The 18,837-nt window shown below is 52.0% G+C and overlaps 6 protein-coding genes across 6 annotated transcripts; 3 read left to right on the top strand and 3 right to left on the bottom strand.

Annotated features, from left to right (window-relative positions):
* Positions 1-3,325: 3,325 nt before the first annotated feature.
* On the bottom strand, positions 3,326-4,331 carry BCR38DRAFT_406712 (uncharacterized protein; the record flags this gene model as incomplete). The annotated part of the gene is made up of 4 exons (XM_040858082.1): positions 3,326-3,469; positions 3,581-3,647; positions 4,001-4,229; positions 4,289-4,331. The coding sequence occupies 4 exons, from the start codon at positions 4,329-4,331 to the stop codon at positions 3,326-3,328; spliced, it is 483 nt and encodes a 160-aa protein (XP_040719110.1).
* Positions 4,332-6,817: 2,486 nt separating this feature from the next.
* Positions 6,818-7,962, bottom strand: BCR38DRAFT_139657 (uncharacterized protein). The gene has a single exon (XM_040853627.1). It carries the CDS (start codon positions 7,700-7,702, stop codon positions 7,100-7,102), a length of 603 nt encoding a protein of 200 aa, XP_040719109.1. The 5' UTR covers positions 7,703-7,962; the 3' UTR covers positions 6,818-7,099.
* Positions 7,963-8,599: 637 nt separating this feature from the next.
* Positions 8,600-9,845, top strand: BCR38DRAFT_472284 (uncharacterized protein; the record flags this gene model as incomplete). Its single annotated transcript, XM_040862902.1, has 2 exons — positions 8,600-8,771; positions 8,875-9,845. The coding sequence occupies 2 exons, from the start codon at positions 8,600-8,602 to the stop codon at positions 9,516-9,518; spliced, it is 816 nt and encodes a 271-aa protein (XP_040719108.1). The 3' UTR covers positions 9,519-9,845.
* A 3,054-nt stretch (positions 9,846-12,899) lies between these two features.
* Positions 12,900-15,048, top strand: BCR38DRAFT_139605 (uncharacterized protein). The gene is made up of 4 exons (XM_040853626.1): positions 12,900-13,246; positions 13,342-14,188; positions 14,255-14,563; positions 14,615-15,048. Exons 1-4 carry the CDS (start codon positions 13,215-13,217, stop codon positions 14,786-14,788), a joined length of 1,362 nt encoding a protein of 453 aa, XP_040719107.1. The 5' UTR covers positions 12,900-13,214; the 3' UTR covers positions 14,789-15,048.
* A 1,609-nt stretch (positions 15,049-16,657) lies between these two features.
* On the bottom strand, positions 16,658-17,747 carry BCR38DRAFT_424429 (uncharacterized protein). Its single transcript, XM_040859653.1, has one exon. It carries the CDS (start codon positions 17,072-17,074, stop codon positions 16,805-16,807), a length of 270 nt encoding a protein of 89 aa, XP_040719106.1. The 5' UTR covers positions 17,075-17,747; the 3' UTR covers positions 16,658-16,804.
* Positions 17,748-17,751: 4 nt separating this feature from the next.
* Positions 17,752-18,758, top strand: BCR38DRAFT_424428 (uncharacterized protein). The gene has a single exon (XM_040859652.1). It carries the CDS (start codon positions 18,171-18,173, stop codon positions 18,348-18,350), a length of 180 nt encoding a protein of 59 aa, XP_040719105.1. The 5' UTR covers positions 17,752-18,170; the 3' UTR covers positions 18,351-18,758.
* Positions 18,759-18,837: the final 79 nt, after the last annotated feature.

Raw genomic sequence — 18,837 nt, 5'->3', positions numbered from 1 at the left:
CATCCGTCAGGCTTGTGAATCACTACACTACTTTTGGAGAGCATATGTCAGGCCTACTTCGGATAGATCTGCTTCTTGTCGCAATACAGCTGATTTGCCTATAAGTCCTACGCATAAGAAAAGCACTTCACTGAAGGTACTCGTGGTGCCTGTCTCAAACTGGAGTGTCGGTTCCGTCACCAACTGAAGATGTCTAGAGGCATGTCGCATTCGACTCAATGAGGTCTGATGGCATCAGGCTCGTTGATGTCTCTTTGGAGGGGATTTGCGTGTCAAGAGATTTGCTATGTCTATCCCTCTGCATCAACTAAAAGCAGATGCTCCCTAGATCAAGGCTCTTGTTAAGAGGAAAGATACCAGATGCACTTCTGTCTGTCCCCCAGGTCCAAATATCAAATGACAATCCTATTACACCCCCAACCAAGTCAATCTCTTAATCCTACGAGACCCAATCCAACTACGCCTTTGCTAGAAGTCTTGCTGCCCGCCACAATAAACGGCCATTCTGGCCCTCTGATCCCCCAGCGCCTGCCAAAAGCCACTTCCGACATCGCACGTAATCTCATATGTCCCTCGATTCAACGACATGGATTCAGGCCATTTCTTCCTGGATGTAAACCTAAGCAGTTAGCCTGGCCCAACCGCCGACCACGACTCCGGAAACTGAGCAATCATATGGAAAAACAACAAAATAGAAGCCGCTGTCAAAATGCAAGAGAGCGATGTCCCTTGAAGCAAACATGCACGCCAAGACCCCACTTGAAATCACACAGATCCAGGGTTCTACTGCACACATGGCATGGTATTAGATGAATATATACTATCACCCGCATTTCTCTTGGTAGATGAGCGCCTCTGACTGGCTCTGGTTGGGTGCCAGCTGGACCCAAACGCATGATGAAAGGGGAATGTGAACGTTGGGGTTTGTCAGCTACGCGGCCTGACTACTTGATGCCTGCAGCGCGAATCTGGCGATGATTGATGCCTTACTATTGCCACCTCGCAAGACGTGAGTGATGTGTTTCCTTGGTTGGCCTCCAGCTTGGTGTTGAGTGAGTGCGTGGCGTCACGACGTCACAAGAACAAATAACTCTCTGTTGTTGCAACATGTTTCATCAACTGTACATTCGCGATATTTTGGAGAACAAGAACCACCCCAGGTGCCGAATCTTGGCTTGGGGTTACACATGAAGGCAGGCAGATTGGAGAGATATCTCAGCCATGTGTTGCAGGCCATGTAAGGAGTTGCGTCAGTGGCTGGAAAGTCGCAGGATAGGGGTCCCTCTTCCCCTCTTTCCCTCTTCCGTCCTTCCCCAGCCCTCAAAAAATCAATAAGAAATTTCGGACAATGTCTTGAAGCCACCCCAGGGCTGGGCTGCTAGGCCTATGCAAAATATGCAAAATGTATTGGGCACTCCGGCTTGGGTGGGGAGGGGGGCATATCATATCTACCCTATCTATTTACGCGTCCAGGGAGAAACCTTGTGTATGGAGAGGCGAGACCGACCCCCGCGCCCGCCAACTCGGATGCTTTCTACTCCGGACTGCAAATTGCAACTGACAGAAAGGCGATAAGAAGAATGACAGCTCAGCAGCCGTGAGAGAGAATGTTGGGGTAAGGCAAAAAAAGGCGATAGATAACGTGGAAAATCAGAACGAGATCTAGCTGCGCCACTTCAAGGCACCGCAGCCAACCGACGAGTTCTTATATATCAACGGTCTCGCCTGCCTGATTCGGGCAACACCATGGTCGGTTAGGTCTCTTCCCTTCTCCTGGGTATGGCACGAAGTGACATGTTATTAGTTGGTTCTTTATGCCTGAGATAGGAAACTCATTTCACATAATGTACGAGGTTTTACTCGCGAGGGTTCATTATTGGGTTGGTGATCATGTCTCGGTTACCGGCTGACGCAGCATCAATGGTCCCTTGCTTGGTACGAGCAAAAGCTAGACCAGGAACTCGAGGGGTGTTTCATTGACTTGCAAGTGGATATGACGCCGGTCTCTTTTGCTCATAGAATGAAGTACAACCGCGGATACTCTAGACGTCGGGGAGTGCCCTGGTTTGACTTGGTGATAGGTATCTGCAATGCGTATCGGATCCGCGCTTTCTGACGTTTCCCATCGACCCCCCCTCAACCCTGGAAGCTGGAGGTTGACACACGAGGAAACGTTCGAGTGCCATCAAGATCGAACTCCAGACTTGTCAGAAGGAATTTGCTTTTTCCTGTCTCGGCAGTGACCGTTGAGAGCCTGGTCAAGAGCGGAATGGTGGGGGAAACAAGGGACCTTTCCGTTGGAAACACAACCCCCGGCCAGACGCTGCAAAAACTGCAGTTACACCCGTGGCAATGAGGCTGAAAGTGACCAACGTTCAAGTCAGGAACCTTTTCCTGGGGTAGGGGGGGTTCAGAAGCCAGGGACGGTGGCGCATTCGATCGAGATCTAAAGATGGGTCGCGTGGTTAACCAAGAGCGCGAAAGTGCGAATCCAGGATGCAAGATGTAGATGTAGCAAACAAAATCAATAGACTACTTGACCGGCCCCTTTGCCTGTTGAGACCGGAATCGAAATGCGAACCAATGACAGCTTGCTCCGACTGGCCGCTTGAATGCTGTCAACTTGTGGCTCGGCAGGGCCGTCGGAAAGAACGGGCGAACCAACATGTCAAGTTGCCATTGGATCGTGTGCAACAACAGCTGCTCTTCTCAACGGGCAGATGAGATTGCAGTGGTCGGCGACCAGTCAATGTCCCCTCGCAGATATTGTTCATCAGTAGATTTCGGGGTCTGGTGTGACACGACAACAAGTGACAGTACGTCGCCATCCTCCGTGGGACCTCGACGCGTTCTCGAGCCCTTTGGTTTATTTTTTCCTTTACGAAGTGACTAGGGTAGTAGAGAAAACGTAACCGAGTTCGCCGAGCCGGCACAGCAGCGGGAACCTGCCGCCCGACATTGATTGCTCTTTTCGCCTGGGAGCAAGGGGCTTCCTTTTCGCAAGATCCTGCGAGTAGAAATTCCCGATGGGCGCCGGCTTGGATCTGGCGCTCTCCACGCACAAGGCTTCATCGTTAGGAACTGTTTGCTCCGTTGATGTTCTTCCTCCCTGTCTTCCAATGAGGGCTTGTAAAATCAGCTGATTATCGACAAAGTACATGCCGTGCATCACAAAAGGGATCGACCCGAGTAAGCCACGAGGTGACATCGAGTGTGGGTGGCATATTCAAACGGGGGCTTCAGATTATGCGTCTTACTCCAACTTGCCAAGCCCCCATGAACCACCATATTGCGATACTCCTACTATTTGGTAGCCAAGAAATACTCAAGGGTCAAGAGACATGTCAACTCGGCTATTCTTTGGACATAAACTCTCCGATATCGTACGTTTTGACACGACAGCCAAGAATCCCTGTCTGCCTGGGGGACGACGGAGCTCCGCCCACAAGACAAACCCTGCGAAGCTGACCTGTCAATTATCATCTCCACAGGGTGGGTTTGGCATGTCAAGCTTGTTGCTGACAAGAAGCTGACGAGAATGACAGCAAATTCAACCATGGTAATGAGCAAAGGTGCTCACCACATTGGCCGGCACACTCGCACTGCATTTGTTGATGGTGCCAGAGCGTAAGGGGGAGCTCGGGTGACTGCATAGTATAGTGTGTAGCCTAGTCAAAAGCCTCGGGCGGTGGGTTCGGCACGGCGACGTCCTGCACGGAACGATGACCGAGATCTTGTTAAGCATGGCTACAAATACACCCGGCACATCGAACATATTGGGCGCCGGACCGCAGCGCTGGGCTCAAAACCTGCGTCGTAAGTGGCAAAAGAGTTTTGCGGCGTCGGAAACTCACGGTTGCTGGCAATAATAGGACGAAGCACACGGCGGTCAGGATATTGCGGGCGTAGCATCACATGTGCTTGACGCAGACATGGAAAAAAACACAAAAAAAACAAAGACCCACGCTGGATCTGACTTGGCCAGATCAGAAGATCATACTCCCACAGGATCATTGGACTAGATAACCAGATCCAGATTGTGGATGGTTTCTTCGCTTCAAATCCGCATTTGGTTTGGGTCTGACACTGGTCGAACCAAGATTGTGTGTCCTGCTGCAAGGTGACAAGACCTGCGAGGGAAAAAGGCTGGGCTCTCACGTTACTGGCCCGATTACCACCGAGAAGACCACCGCTGTGGAAACAAGGTTGGGAAGGGAAACATCCTTCATCTTCATCATGTAGTGCAGTCGTCCAAGATCGGAATCGATTAGCATTGACTACTACATACCGTGCAACTGCTGCTCCTGCCCAGTTGGGGTTGGCAGGTCCATTTTAGTCCTGTCGGTCATCCGAAAGTGTGGGTGAGATGTTACGAACCTGGCTAAGAATACTACCCTCCCACATCTGCCCAACCGTGGTGAATCTACGATGTCAATGGCATGACGTGAGAGGCGTTCCCGTTCAAATCCCGCGGTCTGCAAGCCTTTCCTGGTTGACCAGCGTGTCTTCTATATTCGCTGCAAAGTCGCGGCAACAATTGAGATGCGCAGATTACAACGTGGCTCTGGCTAGGCGCCGTAAGGAACCGAACCTCACTGGACGAGAACGAAGATGCGCCGGATGGATCGAACCAGCCCGCTCAGGATCAGATCATGTCCATATTGTTGGGTTTCTACCTGCCATACTCGGCCCAATCATGAAGCATGACCCCGTCTATGGTTGATGCGGTGTCTCCTGATGCATCAGAAGGGCTGCAGAACGCAGCAGTAGTAATAAGTGTGCCGAACCGAGTGGCCTTCATGACAAGTATTGGACTTGCAACGGATAGTTGCCCGGATCGGAACCCTCTCTTGCCTGCGACGAATGAGAACATGGGCGGCTTGAGGGAGGGATGCCTTTTCGTTAGCTGCAGGTCTGACAGCCAACCCTGGCAACGAATCTCACGATGCATATACTGCACGATCATTCGTGGGTGGTTGCCGACGCTTCTGAACGGCAAGGGGAGACTATGATGGCCTCAACTTATGAATGATGTCCTCGCTATCCACCGGGTGTTCGTGCTTACGAATACGAGAGTATACTATGCCATTATTTGACCAGTACCGGAGATTCCAGCAACAGGCACATGAGACGTAAGCCAGGCCGTCAAACTTGGAGATTATCCGACAGGTGGCCCTTACAGAGTGCCGGTGACTGCTGAAAGTGAATTGCATCTTGTCAGAACCCTGAGTGATACGTACGCGTCAATCAATCTCGTTCGGAGTACTCCCGATATACATGAATGGTACGTAGTTATCAGCCAGCGAGTCCCAGGAGACAGGTTGAATGAGATGTGATGGATTGTTGTGCTCACCGGATCTCGCTCGCTGCTGGTCCAATAAAGCGGTGGTGTTGCAGACGATGATCACTACGACTTTGACTCGATACTCTGGAATTGCTGCCCAATTTGGGTATGTCCCCGCTTGTCAGATGTCTGGGGTACATCAGAGGCGGTACATCAGAGGCCGAACGAACGACTCCAACAAACGTCCATCCCGGAACGCCTTCGGGAGCGTCCTTGTCCACAAGGTTAGAGACGACACGGAGGGATCGCAGTGATGGCTTATTAGTTGCCTTGTGCCTGTGTCCCTGCGCCTTTGGAGCCACACAACGTGTCAGGTCAGAATTCAGTGCACACCACTTGAGCAATGCAAGACTACGAGGATGTGCTGGTGGCAGGCAACTGCTTCCCAACTGCTTCTCAACTGGGCCTGGACGACACAGCAGAAGCGGTCTAGCTCGATAAAATCATAGGACATTTCCGAACAGGGTTCGTGGCAGTGGGCCCGCGCCGCGGCGGCGAATCTTTTCTGACAGGTACTGAATCGCCGATGAGCCTTGTTGGGCCTCGTCAATTTCAGGGAGGTCTGACCTGAAGCCTCTCAAGGTGGTTCTCTTAAGGCAGAGTGGTCTGTCGTTGAAGATGGATGGGGTGGATGGATGCGGCGACTAGGGACTGATGTCGTGACGGTTTCAAAGCGGGTTCGTTCCTCAGCCTATAGTCTCCACGCAGCTCCGTGAAGCATGATAGCAGGAGGACTGCCCAATGCAAAGAAGCACCATCGTACTCCGCCTGATGCCCTTTGCTGATTTGACACATAGATGAGGGCGCATCGGATCATCCAATCTCGAAGATGGCAAGATGGTAGGTAATGAGAGATGGGCTTGCCCTGAGAATTTGGTTGCCTGCCATCTGAGGGTCCCGAGGTTCATGTACGTTGTAGACCGACCGCCATGTACTTTTCCAGATGACAGGCCCACCGGCTTGCGAATGCATCAAGCTCTATCCCGGCGGCCGCAGCCTGCCAGTCGCTAGCACACCAACCTACTTAGATCTAGGACGCATGGTCACCCTGACCAGCAGGAGTTTGGCGTCTGGGGTCCGCTAAATTAACGACCGATCGTAAATAAATTGTGGCCGCAATAATGTGCAGAGGGAACACAAACAGGTACGGCACGATAAAATTAGAAGATGCGAATCGAGATGCCGCATGCGAGCATTTTACAGAAAGAGCGGGCTTCGGTCGGGCCATCAACAGCAGAGCTGGTCTGAGCTGGACCTGCTCGTGGCCTGATTTGCAGCAGTCGAAAGAAAATTACGTAGGATGAGATGGATTCAGGAAGGGAGCCACACATCTCGTCAAACTATTCGGGCTCATGGTCCACGGAGATGGATCAAGATAGAGTAACCCTAATCCATCAGCTGCATACCCGGTTTTTTCTCTTATTTTAACCCTTTCACCGATCAGAATCTTACTTTTTACGATAACTGTTAGATCGGTCCCTGACGTGCTAGCCGGGCTCCCCGGACCAACTGCCAAGCTTCTACGGAGTAATTCTAGGAAGACGATAACACAGATGGTCGCTCTTATCACATCTACGGCATATTTGAAGGGCACAACATGGATTGCTGCCTGTCACAGCAGCCGCACTCAGCCAGACAACCAGCGATTGAGATAGCCAATCCCCGCCCCAGCTGTGAACTCTCCGCATGGGATTTGCCTGTTCGAGTCTCACAACGACACTTTGTAGAACCTCGTAACCGCGAGGCGAATGCTCGTCAGAAAGTTGACGTGAGCACAGCAGGGCCGAGACCTCTAAAAAAAGGACCATGCCGCCCACATCCAGCTAGTTTGGCGTTTAATACATGGAAAAGAACATGGAAAAGAACATGATCAAGGATACCCCCTTCGCAAAGACCACGTGCACTCCGCTGCCCCTTCAACTCCGACAAGTCGTGGCTATACGAAATTGCAGATGCTGGGAGGAAACTCCACCCAAACAGACTAGTGCGTAGGCGACAACAGACGTATTTTTTTGTCGACAAAATACGGCCTGGCGTCAGTCTTTGGTGCAGGTGGTGGCGCACAACGGAGCAGCGATCCTGCGAGCTATATCTGTACGGGTTCAGTACTACCTTGAAACTCGGAAACGCATGATGCATCCACGATAGATCGTGGAGGGAAAATCTGGATGATCTGGCGAACCAGTCACCAGGCTCGAAACTAGAGGGGGTGGTGCCCCGCAAACACAATATGCCCAATAACCAAACAGATCGATCTAGCAGATCCAAGTGCCTCGGCGGTTGGGCGAGACGGCTCATGACGAGCCGCTGTTGGAGGGGCCTGGTTGACGTGTGATGAGATCGATCTGCAGCGTGCATCTGCTCTCGCTGCGAGCCCGCCCAAATGCCCGCCGCCGCCGCCGCCGCCGTTTGACGGCTTATCAAGATTTAAACGAGCTCCAAGGAACCAATCTCGTCTCTCCAGAACCACTCTCGTTAGGTTTCGGTCAAGACGCCGCGAGCGTGTCTGGTGCCCGACGTCGAGTTCGGAGAGGTGGGGCTGACCCATGCTGCTTCAGATGCAGGTCAGACGCAAGTTGGTTTCTTCGAACGTGAAATATTTTGAGCGCAGTTTGTGGGTATGACAACGTCGGTAGATCGCGCCCATAATGTGGTGACATTATTGAAACCGCAAGTCTGCATCTCAACTATGATGACGGCCTTGTTGATGATCGCCCGTGGTGTTATGTAAACGTAGCCGTTTGGGGGTTTCGGAGAACGCCCGTCATCACACCCCCAGGTTCCAGTAAACGAAACAGGACTTGACGCTCCAATCGCTGACAAGTCCAACTACATGCTGACGTTTTTGGTTGGTTGGATGTCGTAGGCTCCATCCAGCTCAGGTATACCGGCACCAGTGCCATTGCTCCATCCAGGGCAGAGCGAACTCCCATGTGCTCATATGATTCTTGATATGGATAGATTTGGACAGTGTATCTCTCGAGTTTCTCTCGAGTTCCCGAGCGTAAGAATGACCTACAGAGCTGGCGAGAGTCATGACACGAGCAACGAGGCGTTGGTGGCCCTTCGAAGACCCTGATGGCGGCCCGGCCAAGCGCTGCGTTCCGAAGGCGGGTCTGCAGAGTGGATGATCATTGATCAAGCGGAAGAACACCTGTTCGTGATCTGTCATAAAAATGATGGGTCCGATATCACCTGGAGTCATGGCATATTGCACGTCGAGTGGCCCTGTTCGTTGCTTCGTTCGACACGGCCATGTCCTGGCAAGTTCGTGATGGCGCAAGGATGGGACCTGAAGGCGTGTCGACGGGTACCATGCATCCAAGAACGCCTCCATCTGCAACTCCCAACGACGCTCTTGCAGTTGTTCTATTCCGTGGATTTCGTGGCGATGACAAGCGCACTGGTACGGTTTCCTGCGGATTTGGTGAGCCCTCACTGAATGTTTGTTGTTCTGTCTCTAGGATACGAAATTCTGTCACCGTCCCCTGTGCTAGCATTCGTAGAATCATTATTTGTCTTCTTATAAGCCGACACCAAATTCCACAAGATGACATGTGAGATGTGGCTATTCTGCTACATCCGCCTTTCTTGTCCAGCTGGCAGTGGTGATAGAAACGCCGCAAACTGCAACGAATTCCTAGCCGGAACGCTGCATACCCAGGTTGTTTACGAAGTAGGAATATATCGTCCAACCAGTCTCCGTGACTCCGTGGCGCGGATCCGTGAGCGACAGCAACAAAACTCGGCGTGTCACAAAGTCGCTCGTCCATCAATTATCTCGATATCCGCGACGGCAGGTATTAGCGACGCATCACAGACATGGCTGAGCAGGCGTTACTCTGCAAGCCACTCACTTCCCCTTGGCGGCTTTCCGCTTCCATCTTTTGAAGGCGTGCCAGTCTTGTCAGTCAGTGGCAAAGATGCAAGATGCAAGATGCCCTCATACGCAGCACAAGGAATCTGGCTACCGAAGAAACCCGTGCCCTTTAGCCCAGGAGAGCACGGGGAGAGAGGGACATGGCCGTCAAAAGTGACTGATCAAAGGTGCCACAACACGAGCAACGAGAGTCCGCATCAAATTTCCAGGCCATATTGGAGGGCGTTATCGTCGAAGTCACTTTCAAGAAATGGTGTAAATGAGTTGGCAACGTCGGCATGCCAATACAAGTAATGCCCTTAGCATTGTCTCGAGGCCGTATCGAGTGGGTTCTGGCAAGATTACACGATCTCAGTCAAAAGTGTGCAAAATGCGCTGTGCGTTGCCAGTGACACGAAAGACATAGTCTAATTTCGGGGTAGCACAAGTGATGCAACGCTGAGGTCCCTTTTCTATCGTTTGTGATATCTCAGAAAAGTACATCAGCAAATAAAGAGGCGAGACAACTAACTGAGCAAGCACGCTCTGGTCATCTTCAGGCCTGTGGCAGACCTGAAATGCGACGACGAGGTTTCATTATAAAGGAGTGACTAGGTGGCATCGAGAATTGATCGAGTCGATAGCATCATTTAGAACATGATATAAACCCCACATACTCTCCATATTGTGCTGTGTTTCAGTATATACTAAGTGCAGGATCTGCAGTTGGGCGTGGTGTGTGGTCTTGCGTGTTGCGACGCGACCCTTCCCTTTGAAACTACTTATTTACTTTGATAAAGACCAACGACTCGGTCACCGAGTCCAAGAGCGGAGATGGCCCTATCGAGATTCGACACGACGACATCCCGACATTTCTTTGCTGACCGCTGCAACTGTGGAAAAATCCACGATGTTACGGGGGCCCGCTCAACGAGATGTCAAATCATGGGAATCAAAAATACAGACGAATGGTAAGGGGCATGGAGGTTTTGGAGGGGTCATAAGCTTGTCACGATCCTTGAGTGGGTATTAAAATCGAGCGTTATCGCTGCCAGTGGACGGGTAACACGCGCCGCGCTTGCTGACTTGACAGTGACAGCAGTGTTCCCCCATCCAAGCGGGCCCAGAGTCTGATGAGAGAGAGATTGCCTGCCCCCGTTTGACAGCACGACCTGGTTCGAACCACTTGAGTACTTGACGAACACCGTACACGGTGTAATTCTGCCCCATGCTGCTTCTGCCACCAACGCCGCACCACAGCACTGGACGCGGTATGCGGTATGTACTTGGGCGGTACTTGCAGCGACCCGACCGCGATGCCAAGCAGGGAGCCCTGCAACTGACGTCTACAGCAGATTCTGGATCTCAACCCATGCCCCCAGGCCAGCTCATGCAACCCATTCATTGATCACTCACACGCCCCCGAATCTCAACCTCATGCCCGTCCCCTGCGCGCCCTAGAGCCCGTTTTGACCAAAAAAGAAAGGATGTCCACCTTGCAGCTGCTTTATCTGTCAGGTTAGGGGGTTACCAACAGCTGTACGCACGTCGCCGAGTCTCTCGACTGCTGTCAAACCACTTGACAATTTGTCTTTGCCGCTCTTCAGTGGCGGGGTAGTAGTAGTAGTAGTAGTAGTAGTAGTAGTAGCTGTCCGTTCAGCAACACAACTTCAACGCGACGATGCGTCTCCATCCCTTCCTTTCCCTCAAAGATCGATAGGCCTTGCAGTGCGGTACAGACCGGCAGTCCGGAGAAGCCGCTTTTAACCTTTTTTTTCTGAAAAGAGAGCGCAGAAGACGAACCATACGAAGGAGTATCCGTAAAGGTGCCACTTGGTAGCTAGCGGGCAAGTCGCCGACTCGCCGGGCGCTGTTGCCGTCAAGGCCGCCCCTCACCTTGTCCCTGTAACAAAACCCTGCGCGAAAGTGGTGCCACTCCCCTGTTAAGATTGGATGGAGAGTCCACTGGTTCCATCATTAAATCCTACATACACGCGTGCAAGCAAGCGGTGACCGACAGATGGCAATGGATTTCTTGAGTTAATACAGAGGTTACAGTATAGGCAGAGGGAAGGGTATAGCAACGTTTTCCACGGACGGAGTGGTTTGGTCAGTAGAACTTCAGATAGAGTGGCCTATGATGCGTTTACCAGGTAAGGTCGCCGGTTTAAATACACCACATGGAGATATTGGGTTATCCCGAAAGATTCCCTTTGCTGTGCCGTTTATTCCGTTATCCGTTTGGTGGTCAAGTAGGTCGGTCAGTCGCTGTGAAAGCTCGAACGTAGACCCTCAGAGGGAGATGCGCCGCCAAACGCGTCGTCCCTGCAATTGCCAGCCCAAATCAGGACGATGAAATGGCGGCCTGTGGCCTCTCTTTGCGGTTCTGCCTGGGTTTTTGAGTTGCCTTGTTGATTACTCGGTTACGTCAATTAAAGTGGTTGACTAATGGCACGTACTTAAGTACTTTTAAGGTGGTTTGGTTTTTAGCTGCAGTCGTTCGACCTTACCCAACTGACTACGTGAGTACTCAAATGATTCCCCAAAAGCTTCCAGACGAAAACGAAGACAGCACAGTCTGGTTGCAGCGTGCAACCTAGTCTCTGGTTAGCCCCCCCCAGATCCCGATCTGCCAGGTCTGCCCCCCTGGCCGTCAAGATGTATCTGCTATGGTAGTATCCCACTCACACCCCCGATTATCTCCCTGGGTCTTCCCCCACCCGTCCGACAGGGGCTGGCTCCAAGGGTCAGGCAGGCTGCCAGGGAGTTGGGGTCTTGCTGTTCGGCCCAGTGCCCATTCACCTTTCATCAGATCCCAGCCCGTGGCATCACACAATACATACAATTGCATACATGCTCCCGTACTGGTCACATCTCGCCTCTTCATGTTTCTCAATCTCTTAATACCAACTTTCACCCGCTTTTCCGTCGGAGTTTACACCTCTGTTTTCCCCCCTCCTCCTGTCCTCCCGTCGCTCGAAAGAGAAGGGCCAAAGAAAAAGAAAACATACCATCTGCAACAGGTTACCAACCAGCAACACGCGACAGACCACCCTCTCCCATTCGGTGTTCCTCGTTGCAAACATCCCGACCGCACTCTGCTTGCCAGGCCCGCTGCAGCAAGCAGTGTTTGAGTGAGGCTCATCGACGGCAGCTCCCGACTCGGGTCTAACGTTTCCTCCTCCCCCCCGCCTCCCCCTCTACAATTATCTATATACAACCAACCAAACTTCACACGCGCATTGAGATAGAGTTCACGACTTGTGAACGACTATGCTTTAGGTCAGCACGCACGACTGGTAGTTTATTTAGCGACTCCACGACGGGCCCAAAGCAAGATCCTACCCCCCCCCCCCCAATCCAGTCCCGCGGGACGTCGCAGATCCACTTGACGAAGTCTCGACCCCCAGAAAAAGGTGAGAAATCCAAGGCGTGTCTTAGAAAGAAAACAAAATACAACGCCTCCGCCGCCTCCGTTTGTTGTCGTAGCTCGCGGGTGTGTGTGTATGGACTGGCCACAGGACAATTCCTTGCAACGTCTTGGTCCGAAAGAAAAAAAAGACCCCAGAAGCCGTCAGCTCCTATACCCATCCCGTCCGCCACCTGCCTCTCCATCATTTTCTGGTCTCATTGCTCTGATCTAATCAAACCGGGTCCCAAAGATACGATTCGCCTTTATCAAGCCAGCTTTTACGCCGCTACGGTTTCCCAAGGAAAAGACGGGAGCAATTGGCTTTGCCCGTTGGAGGCGACGTCGGGTGTGACTAGCGCAGCCATCTCTACGTCAGTACGGAAACTACAGAAACTAGGGTTCCTGGCCAGTTTGTCGTCCTGTCTTTCCTGTCGATCTCAACCCAACGCCCGAGCGAAGGCAGTAGAGTTGTGCACCGGCGCATTCTTCCCCACGACGATCCAGATCGCTCTGTCCGTCTGTCTGTCGAGTCAGATGCATGAATCGCTCTAGTTGAAATCGGCTGGGGTTTTGGCAGCATCATTGGCAGCAGTCCCGCTATGGAAGCGGGTGATTCTGGCACTAGGCAAAGGTCAGTTGCTTCTTATTTGGAGCTAGTACCACGCGCGCAGCTCTTATAACGTGTGGACTCTGAAAGTTGACTCTTATGCATTTTTGCTCTTATAGTGGTTTTACCTCGGCCAGTAGACCTGATATCTTCCATCCTCGCCCGAGGGATCCGGCAGAAAGACAGTCGAGAGAAGTCCCGAGCATGGCAGCCGCCGCGTTGATGAGCCCGGCTGCGGCATATCATTCTCACAGCTACTCGTCCTTGTCTCCGCCGTACGGGCATGGGCATGGACACCACGGGCCGCCTCCGCCCTCGATGCCCAGCATGATATCCCTCGACGAATCTCGGAGACATTCCATGCATGACGCTGAGCCTGCGCAGAGGCAGTCTCTGCCCTCCATCTCCGAAGTGTTTTCGAGCGCTAACAAGTCGCATCCTTATTCTCCCACGACACCAACTACCATGGGTCCCTCGCAAAATCTCCCTCCACCGCCGCCTTTTGGGTCTTCGGTGTCGTCTCGGGCAGAAGCAGGGTCGGGATCGGGACCGGGACCAGAAAGCCGGCCGCCTCCTTCGCACGAAGACAAGTTCTCCCGCCATCCTCAACGCCAGGAGGGCCCTCCATCCGGCCCTTCCAGTTCAGCGTATCCCTATGGTGACCAACGCGAGCTACCAAAGCCCCCGGACTCATTGCAGCGTAATGGCAATCACTCAAATAACCCTCCGCCACCTCCTCAAGTTCCGTACACTCAGCCTGGACAATATCCACCTGGCCAACTGCCTCTCTCCGCTGCTCCACCGATTTCCCCACGCCATTTTGGACCGCCGATACCACCGCCATTTGAACACCAGCGACCTCAACAGTTGCACAGTGATGACGAGTTCGGAGCGCCCCGGAGATATGACCCAAATTCTTTGAACCGACATTTCGAAACATGGAGTTACACGGACGGCCTTCAAAGGGTATATATATATATCCCCAACGTTTGCTTCGTTGCTATATCAAACTCTTGCTAACACACGCAGCAGATACAATTTATTTGCAGGACCATCTGTAACTTCGCTGAGGCATATGGAAACATCGCCTCAGAACAGCATGGTGGCCACCCCATACCAGAACGATTACCGACTGAGCGAGAAGTATCTGAGATGTTGAGCAATGCCGACTATTTGCGGAAGTCGCTCGAAAACGTCCGGGAACTGGTTCAGCATAGCCTTGCAGAGAAGGCGCGGGAAGGCGGCAAGCACAAGGGACCTTACGATGACGACGATATTTCCATGTATGGCGACGGGATGAAGCAGCATTACAGTCTCGGGGAGGTCAAAAAGCGACGAGGGGTAAGCTACCGGAAGATTCCATATTAGGGAGACGAAAGCTGACGACTATAGCGTGCTGCACCTCCTGGTCGATGCCATAGTTGCAATAGGATCGATACCCCCGAATGGAGGCGAGGACCGGACGGGGCGAGGACCTTATGCAATGCGTGTGGGCTCCACTACGCGAAACTGGAGAGGAAACGACAAATGGAACAACGCGCTCTGAGGCCGAAAGCTGTTGAGTAGACGTTCAGGTTGAACTATCCAATTATTCGAATTTTCTGATCCTCTTGGTCAATATGGGTACAGGCTGCATTTCGACATACTCAACAACCTGAAATACTCGAAGTCCGAACTTGAGGGGCTTCATAGTATCACATCGACGAAACCATTCCGACTTGTGCACATCATTTCTGCACGCTGCGCAGCTGCTACTACAACTACTCCTATAACTACGACCTAAGCTTCAGGACTTGACAACATTCTCCGTCCCTCACAAGGCCAAACAAAAAAAACAAAAAAAACATGTGTTAATTATACCCATCTCGACATATTTATTTGGCTCGGTTATTTGGTGAGCTGCACCGGTTCCGACGGTTGTATATACCCTTTGCTCGGGGAAATGGGCCTTTTGGCATGACAGGTCACACGGCATTTTTCGGCGTTCCAGCTGCAAGCATTCGGGGGGGTTTTCCCCCGGGACATGATTTTTGGTTTCCATTTCTGCGCGGGTCCGGTCGCATCGACACGTTTTCAGACCCTGACTTTAGGCGGTAAGGCATATGATGACAAGGGCGAATTTGGCACGATGAAGAATCATAGACGATGATGTACAGCAAAACCCAGCGAGAGAGACGGAGAGAAGAGACGGAGGAGCATTGGCTCGGGAGTCTTTTTTCGCTTTTCGAAGATATGGATGGGCAACGCAATGTGGCTCATTAGCAAGGGTCGGCCCAAGGTCCAGGATCCCAATGAGAACAGCCCCGGTCAGTCTGGCCTCGCTGTTGTTTTCACACAAAGAGAGCGAGGGCCTCGCGGGTTCATAATTTGATGTATGTAGGAGGACCTGGCGGTGGGGAAAGACATTGCAAAGCATCATCTGGATAACACCTTCAGGTACCCACATATATACGTATACACATATAATCATATGAACTGTTGTTCTGTTTGGAGCTTACAGAGTTGTTGATGCTGAGAGCATCCACAATAAAGAACCACTGATGGTGAAATGTGGCGTTATTCGAGATGTCGACTCATCGTCTCACAAGCGATGTGGGCTCCGTGAGCTCATACCACCCCAACCCAATCATCATCAAGGACGCGAATGATCCGGTCGTAATGCATGGTGGTAAGAAATCTTACCTTCACACGCCCCTTAGGGTGATGCCAACTGGGAGAAGTCCGTTCGCATGGTTTCTATCTTGGTTATCTCATATTCCTGCCTTGCCTATGATGTGATGCTACATACGATATGCCTTTTTTGAGCAAATGGAAACCTGCCTGCTTACCCGTCTCACTCTATGCTCATGTGCATGAACTAGCTTAGGAGACGGAGGCAGTACGAAGAAGGTAGTACGACCAAGATTAGAACCACCGCGATCAAGAAGGGGAAAAAAGAGATTAGATTGACAACCTAAATGTCCTCCTTCAACCTTGGCTTGCTTTGCCCTGTCTAGTCATGTCTCATCTTCCATCTTCCTTGGTAACACACCCGCATAAAGAACACGCGGATTCCCCGCTACCCGCGCCGCCTCTTTTCTTAATTCCTGTCCTAACAGCTTCTCCAGATAATCTACTGTCGTGCGACGTGAGCTGTCAATTTGACCATGACATACAATGCCAAATTACTAATTGGCTCAGCCAAGGTCTGGTTGGCTTGGTTTCCAGCAGCGAGCCAGCGGGTAGCGCTACACAAGGAGAGGGGAACGGTACGGTACGGTACGGTCGGTCTCAGGGCTTGGCGCTGGGGCTCGAATTCCCCGACTTGCTCCTTTACGAAGTCTTGCCATACCGTACGTGCGCGGTAAGGATACTTTAGTGAGTGAGTAGAGTACATAAGCGGGAAATCCCGGTCAGCGGATCGGCCTGTGTGAGAGGGTGGTATGTGTGCCCTCGGAGACTAACACCTCTTACAATAATGACGACGACTACTGCTGCTGCTGCTGCTACTGTATCCTCCGTACGAGCGACTGGAATGATCTGCCATTACTATGTGTGGACGATGCTATGATGGAATGAGCGGAAGGAGCGTCGGTCAGTCAGTCAGTGGCTGGCCGGTGGCATTGGGCGACATCGTAGTGCACAGCAGACAATAAGGATATACATAGGCCCCCACATATTGGTCGCGGACCAAAAAGTCTCACTGCATGATTGTTGATTGATCGATACTGCTTTCGAGCCCTGCTTGACTGGACCACTTGACCAGAATTTCGCTGCCACTATTCTTGGACCAGCGGCCCACCACACCCTGCAGCAGCCTGGGCGGACCGCAATCACAAATAAGGTGAGTGGTAGCGGACGAGGCCCAGGCATGTCACTGTACGACACACTGCCTGTCTGTATGTACAGGATCGGGGGCGCCAGCTAGTCAGTCATGCGGTTAAGGTTGAGCAGCGTGGTCGTCGATATTGAACGACGATCAATATTTGTGAGCCAACTCGCACCATTCCAATAACAAACTTGTGCGAGCTCGATCCTACATATACCGAATGCACTCGTGGGCCAAGTCAGCGCGGCAATGTCACTCGGCTATCCCACAACCGCTGCGGGTTGCCTTGTAGGATGCGATTCGCCATGCCGCAAGAACGCCCTTGCAGAGCGGAAACGGGAAGAGAGGCCAAAAATGCGGGGTCTGAGACCGGCGGCAAGCATATTCAAGGGAATGGAGGACAAAAACAACCAGTTCTTCTACCCTCTGATCTTGTTCTTCCCTTATGGTCCCACGACGTACAAGGGGGAGGGAGGCGGCAGAAATCAAAGTTCACTGGATGCAAGTAAGCGTATCTGCACATTATTCGAGATCTTGTCTGTCAGACAGTGCCACGACATAAGGGTGTTGAAGACTCGCCCTAATCGTTGCCTTGATATTGAGCTCTCCTTGTTCTTTAGGAGGGAACGGGAACCGGAGCATGTACTCATAGTGTCTGTCAACGCCAGCGGGAGGCTGCAGGCTAGCCACATGCATCTAATTAATTGTCGCCAGCGCCAATGTCCAAGATGCTCGCGTATATGTAAAGGCACGATACACAGCAGGCCAGTCCGGACAAGAAATGCAAAGAGGCGATAGATCGGCTTGACAGGTTCCGTTATGTGGCTTCAACGGCAGCCGCAACAGGCTTGGAAATACTTGCAGGCATATGCATAATGGCACATATTGGCAACGGAAATGAGATGCTTCAGGCCCGAGACCTAGACTTGATATTTGACCTTGGAACTCATGCCACTTGCAACGATAAACTGGTTAGACTTCCCAGGGTTTGGTTCAACATCGAAAGGCGGGTTGAACCCTCAAGTTTGATCGCACGGTAACACGTGCTTGGCGATATAGAAGTCCTTTGTCTTGGCGGCAGGTCAAGAGGCAGTTTTCGACCTGCTCGTTAGACTGCAATGCGGACGTCACCTCGGGAAGATGCCGAGTAGTATTGCCATCTCGGTCCCCGGCCAACCCCAAGTGTGCATACGGAGCGCACAAGAATGTTTGTGTCGCAGTTTCTGCTTGTCTCTGACTCCTCAGTCGGCTTGTGTCAGTCTGTGCAGCCCTACGTGCAAGATGGGCTTACACGTATCTAAGACATGGATCGAAGCTTGACTCAGGCTCAACGTGTCACTCGTTTCCGAATGTCACAGTCGAGGGCACGGCGCACATTGCTTTTTCTCCGAGAGATTGTGATGCATCAACAAATGGCTTGAGCTTGTGCCTCGGTGCTGATCTTGTGGCATTCTGTCATGATGGCGTGATATCACCGCCGCTCGCTGGTATGTTCGGACGTACATCCATCCTGCGGGCAGCGGCTCGTCTTGTCTCGTCTGGTCTGTAAGCTATTTTCAGCTCGTTGTCTCAAGGCATCGTCTCGAGCTTCCTCGCATGCAAGATTTCCGGCCACATAGGACAATCTATGCCATCGGCCGGTCGTCGAGTCTGACAATCCATGTCTAAGATGCACGATGCATCATAGTTTTGTGATAGAATAAGTGCTGTCGCTGAAGAACGTCGTTGTGGTTGGTCAAGCACAAACAATTAGTGGGAGTGGGGCGCTTGCTTAGGCGCTCTAGCGCTGAAAGCAGGCCATCTCGCG

This window comes from Pseudomassariella vexata (assembly GCF_002105095.1).
Source record: "Pseudomassariella vexata strain CBS 129021 chromosome Unknown BCR38scaffold_3, whole genome shotgun sequence".
Taxonomy (NCBI): domain Eukaryota; kingdom Fungi; phylum Ascomycota; class Sordariomycetes; order Amphisphaeriales; family Pseudomassariaceae; genus Pseudomassariella; species Pseudomassariella vexata.
The sequence above is the reverse complement of the archived record's forward strand: the minus strand, read 5'-3'. Positions and strand labels throughout refer to the sequence as shown.